The sequence below is a fragment of the Pholis gunnellus genome, assembly GCF_910591455.1.
Source record: "Pholis gunnellus genome assembly, chromosome: 17".
Taxonomy (NCBI): Eukaryota; Metazoa; Chordata; class Actinopteri; order Perciformes; family Pholidae; genus Pholis; species Pholis gunnellus.
Genome location: NC_136544.1, coordinates 19,857,149 through 19,867,277, shown reverse-complemented (window position 1 = coordinate 19,867,277; position 10,129 = coordinate 19,857,149). Strand labels below are relative to the sequence as shown.

General features: G+C 43.1%; 1 protein-coding gene across 2 annotated transcripts; it reads right to left on the bottom strand.

Moving 5' to 3' along the window:
* Nucleotides 1-492: 492 nt before the first annotated feature.
* elac2 (elaC ribonuclease Z 2) lies at nucleotides 493-9,776 on the bottom strand. 2 transcript variants are annotated; one of them, XM_079178118.1, is made up of 24 exons: nucleotides 9,296-9,776; nucleotides 9,118-9,168; nucleotides 8,962-9,032; nucleotides 8,338-8,402; nucleotides 8,153-8,210; nucleotides 8,000-8,068; nucleotides 7,794-7,913; nucleotides 7,404-7,459; nucleotides 7,248-7,306; nucleotides 6,645-6,717; nucleotides 6,404-6,516; nucleotides 6,002-6,100; nucleotides 5,654-5,792; nucleotides 4,556-4,641; nucleotides 4,118-4,239; nucleotides 3,881-3,971; nucleotides 3,380-3,518; nucleotides 3,225-3,263; nucleotides 2,946-3,055; nucleotides 2,431-2,530; nucleotides 2,205-2,325; nucleotides 1,655-1,733; nucleotides 1,238-1,382; nucleotides 493-928 (listed from the first exon to the last, which is right to left on the bottom strand). In XM_079178118.1, the coding sequence occupies exons 1-24, from the start codon at nucleotides 9,640-9,642 to the stop codon at nucleotides 674-676; spliced, it is 2,607 nt and encodes an 868-aa protein (XP_079034244.1). In that variant the 5' UTR covers nucleotides 9,643-9,776; the 3' UTR covers nucleotides 493-673. The 2 variants fall into 2 exon arrangements, with proteins under 2 accessions (XP_079034244.1, XP_079034245.1); XM_079178119.1 differs by having other exon boundaries at nucleotides 3,881-3,968.
* Nucleotides 9,777-10,129: the final 353 nt, after the last annotated feature.

The following is a 10,129-nucleotide window of genomic DNA, read 5'->3' as shown; positions in this document are numbered from 1 at the left end:
CTCTCAAATACTGAAATGCTGCTTTTCTATGTTTTAAAACTTTTGGGTTTTGGACGGTAAAAACATCATTTTGCAGAACTCACACTTTGAGAAACTGGGACTTTTTTCTCTTTGTTGTGACATTTTATAGACGATCGTTTAATCTAGAAAATAATCGTAGGTTGCAGCTCTGAACACGAACACACAAATATCATAAATATAGATGTGACACTGATCTTTATGGTCTATCTTTGTCATAAAACGTATCATCAGATCATATTATCGTGAATTCTTTTAGCCGCGATAATCTGATATTGTGGCAGCTCTACCACAGACGATAGTCCATCCAGAGGGAACCAAACTTCACAGAAATCCATCTAATACCACGTAAAATATGTATTTAAACAGAATGGCGTTAAATAAAAACATTTGGCTCATTCAGCTGTTGTGGTCGGTCACCACTGATCGACAGGTCTCATGCTTGAGTGATGAACTGAACTGTGTGGGATCTTTTTATTGTGTTTACTGAAAAACAAACTATGCTCATAGCTCAGCTTTGTACACTGCAATGCAGGAAATATACAGGATTTCTTTTTTTAATGAAAACCACACGAGCCAAATAAAGAAAACGACTCATTTTAAAAAAAATAACTCATGTTTCTCTCAGTTAAAAGTCCGTTCTCCAGTCGGGCCTTCAGCAGGTCTTCAGCCTCTTGGTCTCTCGGCTGCGCGTCGCCGCCTCCTCCTCCTCCTCCTCCTCCTGGTCTCTCTTAGCTCCTCGGCTCACGCCGGGCGTCTTCTCCACGGCGTCCACCTCGGAGACGCTTCCTCTCGGGTTTCTCAGCTCCCTCTTCTCCCGTCTCCCCTCCATCTCGCCGATCTCCTCGGCGAAAAGGGTTTTGAGTGCAGGAATGAGCCCGGGGAGGATTTTAAAGTCCCCGAAGCGAATCTGAGGAAATGGAGTAAAATGATTGACTGACAGGTTACAACTCCTAAAAAGAAGAGCGGCACATGAATACTGTGACTCCACTTGACTCAGCAGTGATACCGTTGACTTACGAACTTGTATATTTTCTTTTGAATCGAGGCTTAAAACGTTTGTTAGCCGCTGCTTTTAATTCAATCATATTTCGAACTATTATATATAATATCTAAGTGTAGAACCACTGAAAACTTTGTTGAAATGGCGCTCAAATGATGCATTCAGGTGCAATCGTATAAAAAGAAAAAAGGCTTCTCTACGCAGCCGGAGACGTACTCTCATGTGGTCGAACGAGATCCCCACTTGGTCATTGAGGTCCTCGCTGAAGAGCGGGATCTTGGCGTAGCGCTGGCTGAAGTGGTTCAACATGATGAAGTCGGCGTTCATCCTCATCCCGATGCCGATGGCCTGCGAGGTCGTGCTGTCGGGAAAAAACAACACACGGAGCACAAAGCAGAGAGAGATTTACCGACGTCTCAGTTTTACGGACATAAAAGATTTTTTCTCTCACTCTGGAACCATAAAGAAAAGGTGCAGAAATCAATATCATATCTGTGGAGAGTAGATATTTAACAATGCACTCAAGATATAAGTGCAACCCCAAACAGGCAATAAAGTGCATTTATTTTGTTTGCCGTGTCTTATTCTATTAAATTCACATGAAGCATCGCTGCAGTTTGTGACTTTACTCACCTGTGTCTTTTCGCCACGGCTTCCTCCTCCAGCCCGTCCTCCAGCGTGGCCTCGTGGATCAGTAAGGTCGCATTCTTTCCTGCAGAAAAAAAGAAAAAAGAAAAGTGGAATGAGAGTCCTGAATCACAGAGAAGCACTAACAGCCTCTCCCCCCCCCCGTCCCCCCACAGGAAATCAATCAGGTAGTCGGAGTAATGAAGAATCGGCACGCCCTCGTTTTTGTCCGGCGAGCCGATGCCATCTATAATGAACAGGCGTGGGATACACTCGGCGTCTCCGGGAGGCTTTCGCTTGGACCGAATCCAGTCAAGCAATTTAAGAAGAGTCAATGAAGTGGGATCCCGCAGGAACCTCTTTAGAAAGAGGCCTGCCAGCTCGCAGAGTGATCGAAAGCATTAAGGAATATCTCGATAAATTATTCAGATGCAGTTCGATGACCTTATATGAAGCTCTCTGGATTATTGAAAGCCTTTCGCTCGATCTGCTCTCTGTGTGTAGATACACTTTGAGTTAAACGTGGACTTTAGAGATCGCCCCGAGTGGAACTGACCGGTGTGGACGAAGGCATCGCAGGGCATGGTGTCGCCAGAGAACGCCAGCTTCCAGCCGGACCGGTGAGAGAAGCTGCAGGCGAAGGCGTTCTTACAGTGACGCACGGTGCACGTCTGGATCTGAGACACACACACACACACACACACACACACACACACACACATAAATAATAAATACATTTAAAAAGACACGTCACTAACAAAATGGATGTGATGTTTAAACACCTTCTCCAAATCGTTCTTCTTCAGCAGTTCCTGGATGAACAACTTCGTCCTCTGCCGGGGCGCCTCGCCGCCGTCGCACAGAACTTTGTTCGGGATGAGGCTGAAAAACACAAACACACGATATTACATCGAGCCCACAAAACTATAGATCTCTTAATTAAAAAAGGGTTTATCTCTGTACGCTCAGGGTGCTTTTCATTATGCAAACGAGGATTTCCAAAGTGGCAACCTCCGGTTTTACAAAAGTGAAGCCATTGCTTCACGTGTTAAAGCTGCATTCTCTCTAGTGTCCACCAGGGGGCGACTCCTCTGGTTGTATAGAAGTCTATGAGAAAATGACTCTACTTCTCTCTTGATTTATTACCTCAGTAAATATTGTAAACATGAGTTTATGGTCTCAATCTCTAGTTTCAAGTCTTCTTCAATACAGCATGATGTTCATTTAGTAAATGATGGTCCATTTAGAGTCAAACAGACCATAAAGCAGGGGACACACACAGACTGCGTTGACATACTTGATGTGGTTGAGGATCTCCTCGCAGTAGTCGTGATACTGGCTCAGCCAGGTCATGATCTGGACCGGAGCCACGAGGTAGACGGGGCTGAACGCCACTCCCAACGTTGTCTGGGAGACACAAACCGTTACCGTTTGTTTAATAAGTAATTATTAGAAATTTTTCATTACATTAAATGACCAAAAGATAGGACGTCGTATTAGAGTCATTACAGTTAAAAAGGAGGTTAATATTCTGGAAAAACATATTATGATTTCCATATTATTGTCTTTTACATACCAGTGCTCGTTCCCTCTGATAAAGCAACATTAGCAGACCCTAAGAAGAAGAAGAAGAAGAAGACGAAGACGTTATTTTGAAGCAGCTCCCTTTCCACTGAAACGATCTGTATTAAAACACAACGTGGTTGCGTGGTATCGTGCACAGCTGCGTACCGTGTGGTGGTCAGCGTGCATGTGTGAGATGAAGACGGTTGAGATCTTGGACAGAGCGTCGTCCACGTCGTCTCCGTAGTGTCTGCAGAGCTGACCGAAGGTTCCCTCTCCACAGTCCAGCAGCAGCGACTGAGTCGGGCTGCAACGCAGACAACAAGCGCTTCATTAGATACGCAGCAGAGCAGGCGAGCGTGTTCACTTCATTGAGCGAAGGCAAAGTCGTGATCGGGGACTTTTATTCAAATTGTGCAGCTCCTGGAAAAAGTCATGAGATTTGTTCTTTTTCTTAAATCTTCAGCTTATATTTTCGGTAAAATGTTGCGTTGGAAGTTTGCACCAAAGTGATCAAATTAAAGGAAAAATATGTAAAGAACAAGCTACAAACTACAGAAGAACTTGTGCTGCAAACGGTAGTTTTATGATCCACTTTTCAGTTTGTTTCATTGGAACTAAATACAAATGAAAAGCGGATCTACCTGAGTGCAAAGCGGAGATCCGTACCTGATGTTAACTAAAGTGCCGCTGACGTTTCTGATCTTCATCGGTAGAGCCGAACCCGTTCCCAGGAACACCACCTCCGGGTGTTTCTCTGCTGTAGAAGAGAAAACATGCTCGTGTACGTTTCCTTCACACCACTGGAGGATCCATCCACTTAAAAGTAACAAACACTTTTGTCGGGCTGTGGAGTAGGAAGTAGAAAGCGTCCCTCTGGAGGAGGTTTAAAGAGGAGAAACTCACCAGAAAGCTCTGCGCCGTCAGCGGAGCAGATCTTCCTGCACTTGTCCACTTCTTCCAGAAAGTTTGGGACCTCAGACGCCTCTTTCACAAACTCCTCCGTGTTGCAGGAGAGGATGGCGTCTCTAACGAATGAGAAGCAGAGTCAAGAAGACACACACCGCTGCCCGCAAACAACAAGAAAACAGGGATTCGTTCTCACATCTGACCTCGGCGCGCCGCTGCAGTGCTTGACAGAAACGGCGAAGAGGGAGAAAAGAAACTGACACTTTCAAGACGAGGTTAAAAAAGAAGAGCGGAGGAGAGAGCGGCCGAGTGCAACGGTCCGTTCCAGATTGTTTTCTGTGACGAGGCGCTGCTCGGAGCTGCAGAGTAATGTTGGCTAAATGTGTGTGTGTGTGTGTGTGTGTGGGGGGGGGGGGGGGTGAAGGACGAACTAACCTTTGCCACTCCATGACGGGTCTGAGCTGGAACTTGAGCAGACACTCGGCTCGGACGCTTGGGACGTGCAGCTCAGCCGGAGCCTCCTGCGGAGGGAAACACACATTCTCTGTATTCCGCTGCAGTCAGTGCTGTGATAAAGGAAACGTGGTGGAGGGAGGATTATGATGTCATGTGATGTCATGCATGTGTAACGAGCTACACGCCAAAAATGTGACATAAACGACCGCTGCTGCTGCTAATGATTTCTTTCATTTTCGATTAACTTTCCGGATTATTTTTGAGGAAAATGTAAGAAAATTGTGAAAAATGCATTTTAGTAGTTTCTCAGAGTCCGTGGAGACGTTTAAATATCAAATATCTTGTTTAGATGAACCAACTTTGATTTTAAAACTGTTTTTTAGAATGAAACAGATCAGGGAAATAAAGAATATTTATTTACAAAATAAAGGTCAGAAACAGAAACTCTTTAGTTGTGTTGCTCCATTTAATCCACTTTCTCTTAAACTCCTCCTCTGTTGCTCATCTTTAAAGAGGATTATTTAGTTTTCTCTTTGTTTTAATGTGTTTTATTGAACACAATCTATTGGACATGAAGCCTGATTAATGTGTGTTTAGCTTCCCGTTCACTGTCGATGTGTTTTGACTCGTTCATTTTCCAGCTAACATCGTGATTGTGTCGTCTTGAAAATGATTTTTCGTGCGTCTTTGTTTCTCTTCGGTGTTTTCCACATTTACGTTTGATTCCTGGAGGATTTTATACAGTTTTACTATTTGTTTCATTATAATTCTGACTCTGTAGTTCTCTCTGCTGTTTGGTGAGATTAAATAAGTCATGTTACCTTCACTAGATCTAGTTGCTGATGTTTAAAATGAGTCATTTGTTTTGTGAAAACACAATAATCCTTCACCGCGCATTGTTCTAGTTGTTTTTTATTTTTAGAATATTTCCAATATATTCATGTTTTTCTACACCTGTTACTTCCATTGTATCTTTGTAGAGTTTCTATCAGTTTAGTTGTTTTTAGTTAATTTTATTCTTAGATCTACTTGAGTTGTAGATCTGTTGAAGTTACAGACATGACTTCGTTGGGATACCTTTGACTTGTAGGACTTGAGTTCTGGAAAGATGTCGCGGTGGATCACGTTCAGCTGGGCCTGGATCTTGTGACTTCTGACGTTGTGGACCGTACAGACCTGCTCGTTCAGGATCAGGTGTTCTGTTGTGGACGGAAACCTGCACACACACACACACACACACACACACACACACACACACACACACACACACACACACACACACACACACACACACACACACACACACACACACACACACACACACACACACACACACACACACACACACACACACACACACACACACACCTCAAAACAAGCCAGATTGTCTGTGGAGTGTGCTTTCTAAAGAGGGAGAACACAAACCTCTCCATCCACCGTTTGTATTGATCTGTGGACAGAACGGACTCTGGAGTCATGTGGACCACCAGCGCAGCCGAGTCCTCCGGCGCTCCCGTCTGGTACCTAGAGGAGACGACACGCTCAAAACTTAAACATTCAACATCCACAAACACCTATTTGAATTGAGTGTGATGGCTTATAGAAGACTGGTCTATCATCATTTATGAAATATTTACAATAAGCAAAAATCTCTGTGAGGCTTCAGGAAACTAAATGTGGGAGAAGTAGAGAACGTACATTTCCTCTTATGTTCTATAATAATATTGTAAAACCTGGAACGATGAATAATTCTGTAGAAGCATCCAACTGAAGACGACGCGTGAACGGCTGCTGTAATAAATAAAATGTGCATCACAGTTCTTCTACCTCCTCAGCTGCAGGTTGGAGCAAACCGCTTCAACGAAGTCCTCAGACGGACACTCCACCACGATGAAGACCGGTCCTGGATCAGTGGGGGTGCAGACCTGCTCCGGCCGGATCTACGAGACGACGGGACAGAAACGGTGTATTTCAGAGCTGCAGTCTAATAAATAATAACAATAATAATAATAATAATAACAATAATAGGAGAAGCGGGTTGAATCAGACGGGGTGTTTTGCTCGGCACCTCTCTTCCTTCGTACGTGACACTTTTCCCGCCTTTCAGAGCTGCGATGAGCGGCCCGATGGCTGCTGTTCCTCTGTGGAGGGAAATAAAACAACGTTTACAATAGAAGTTATGAATGAGAGCTTTATTACAACGATCAAAGGAATTCATGTTAAATCATGTTTATGTGATTATGTGATTATGCTGCAAAGGTGTAAATGTTTTGGTGGTTTGGATCATATACTGGTATAAGGACATTGTGAGAGATCATTTTACTATTTTATGGAACAAATAAATGATCAATTAGTTAAAAAAATTATAATAAATTAGTCCCAATTACATAAATGTTTTATACAGTAATTAGGTCTATAATGAAAACGATATATTCAAATAATTGTTATTATATAGAGAGCTAGAATATATTAAAACTGTGTTTGAATGTAACTATTTCCATCCAATAAAATTAGGAAAAAGTCCCGAATCATACACGAGTAGAGCTTTAGTTTACGTCCTGAGCAGATTAAAGAGATACTACAGTCTATAAAGTGTAAAATATAATATAACATAATATATATATATATATCTCAGTAGATAAAGCACCGTATGTCAGACGGATCCACTCACACAGGCAGACCCAGCTCCCTCGCTTGAGCCACTAAGAAGTTTCCTTTCTTGGGGTGAAGCTGTGAAAGTAGAGAAGAAGATGAAGATGATGAAGAAGGTCAGACACAAAGTGAGAACATCACAGACATGACGAAGGCGGTTTCTAAAGTTTCCTACCTTACATATGAAGGAAACCACCAAAGAATTATCTCTGGTTGCGCTGCGTCTGTCACCTGCAAGATATCAGAAACTAATCACTCATTGTGTCACTGAAAACACGTCACTATACTACTATTTACTGATTTTAGACTTCTTATTGTAAATATTAGGTCATTTCAGACTTCTTATTTACACCTGACGGACTGTTTTTAGCAGCGTGATCGTCGGGAGGTTTGGTTCGGATGCTCACGTTTTAATCAGGATGAATTATAAAAACTTTAAAAGTTTGAGAATGAATCTGAAACTCCTCAAAGCAGCAGAAAACATTCACAGAGTTTGATTATCGCCGAAGCTTCAGGATTTTCCCCTTTTTTAGTTTGTGACTTATGCAAAATCCCCAAAACTCACTGTGAGCGTCGGCGCGGCTGTTGGCGTGGAGGTCGTCTCTCCTGGGGGAGGGGGGGCCGCCGGAGGGGCTGCTGCCGCCCGACTCGGGGGAGAGCTTCCTGCCGTCGCCCCTCGAGGGAGCTGAGAGAGAGACGACGCAAAAATAATCAGCCGAGAAAAACAAACAGCACTTTGAGACAAAGACCAAAGAGAACTCAGAGACTCACCGAATATCGGCACCTGGTAAACGGTCATGGTCTCGTCGGTGTACGTCTCTTCAGTGTACGGTCGCACCGCTACGAGTGAACGACACAATCATCACACAGCTGATGCTACACACACAACTAAAAACATGAATCAGGTCAGAACAGCCAACATACACAGCTTGATCTCTTCTAGCGGTCCAGAAAACGACTTGATGGCGTGCAGATAGTTCCTCTTTAATACAAAAACAAAAGAGAAGAAGAGATGTTACAATAAAACCCAAACATACAGGATTTAATATGCAAATACAGTATTTAATAATACAGTATTTGATATGTGCAGTACAGCATAGGTTTCTCACCAGCTGTGGAGGTCCAGAGAGGACACACTCTGGAACACCGGTGTCCTTTAGGGTTAATATCATGCCTGCAGAGGAAACACAATAAATCTCAGATATTCATTGATCACAATCATCTCCAGTGTGTAAAGCTAACCGCTGCACTTTTGCTTTCTTATAATATGAATCTGCTCATGTTTTACGTAATAAAGATGTCTAAATGATGGAAGTGTTCTTTAAAAACGTAAATATATTCAGCCAGGGTTTTGATTGAATGGTTTATTATTATTAATTTACTTTATTGTCTTTAAGTTTATTGTTATTTTATGAATCACTGATTTTATTGCAAAGTGCAGCTGTAACTCAGCTGAATGACTTCTAAAGAGACTCCAGTCTTCTATGACCTTTATTGGTTTCCTGTTGCTTTTCAGAATAAAATTCAAACTCCTCTTTGTTTTACCAAACACTGGCTGGCCCGACTCATTGTAAATGTTTCTACTTTGCACTGTGTTGTTGTTGATTGTTCAGTGTCACATTCCCTGTGTGTTCAACATAACCATGGCAACAAACGCTCAGAGTAAGTGCTTTTGTAAGATGTGTTGCTTTACAAACGCATTTGAATATTTGAGCTGTAATGTCGTTACTGACCGGATAAACCTCCCACGTTGTCCCAGCTCAGCCTGGTCAGCAGGATGTTGTCCAGTCGAGCAGCTTTCAGTCTGTCGGAGGAAAACACGAGGACGTGAATGCTCTGACTACGATGTGCATTAAAACATGTGCATTGAACACATTACACCAGCTCACTTGTGTTCCTGCATGAGTCTCTGTGTTCCTTCACCACAGTTGAACAGATATCTGCAGCAGAGGAGAGAGTTAGTCAGCACTTTGTATTTTTATCACACGCGACTTTAGGAGGCTTACACAGCCCTGGTTTCAAAGTAAAAGCATGGCCTACTGAAGACTCGTTTGTGTATAAAGGTACCTGTTGTACTCGGAGAAGACGTAGAGCGACGCCGCGTTGTCTCTGCTTCCAGCACCGACCACCTGCACGTACACCGTGGACGGTCCGTGGACGTCCCCTCGCTTGCCCCGGTTCTCTTTGGTCTTCAGCCGCCGCAGCGGCTCCTTGTGCTTGGCCTTCTTCATACCCAACGGCTGCCTCGTCTCCAGGGGGTTGTTGTCATTGGTAGCCATTGTTCGGAACAACTGGAAAACGGTTCGGTGGAGCGGGAGATGACAGCTCGTGACAGCCGGAGGAGCAGCAGAGAGAACTCTGCCGTTGATGAACAGGAGTGTGAAGGACCTGAGCTTCAAACGGACCGTATTCATAATAAATACACTGTAATGATTCAAACAACCAGCGCAGAGAAGTCCGTTAACACTCGTTTGTACATTTCCACGCTTTTTAAATGAAGAATAAGTTACCTAAAGGGAGCTGGGTGCACATCCAGCAGGATTTTAGAGGTTGGTTCACACATGTGACACTTTTTCCGGCATCTAATGATGACGTTGAGGAATCTTGACGCTCATTGGTCGGTGTAGTTATTGCCCAGATCTATGGACCAATCACAGCGGCGTTTTAAGAGAAGGAGGCGGGGATAGCTCCAGTAAGTTACTGGTGCCGGTTACTGTATACCAAATTAGCTCTTAACTATTATATATATAATATATATATATAAATATATATATACATTTTGTGTTAATATTCATATTAGTATTGTGTAATTTTGTATTTTCATGCTTTAACATTTTTATACCAATAAAGAACTGAATTGAGTTGAAAATGTCACCTGCAGTACAGTACTCTCTATTTGAA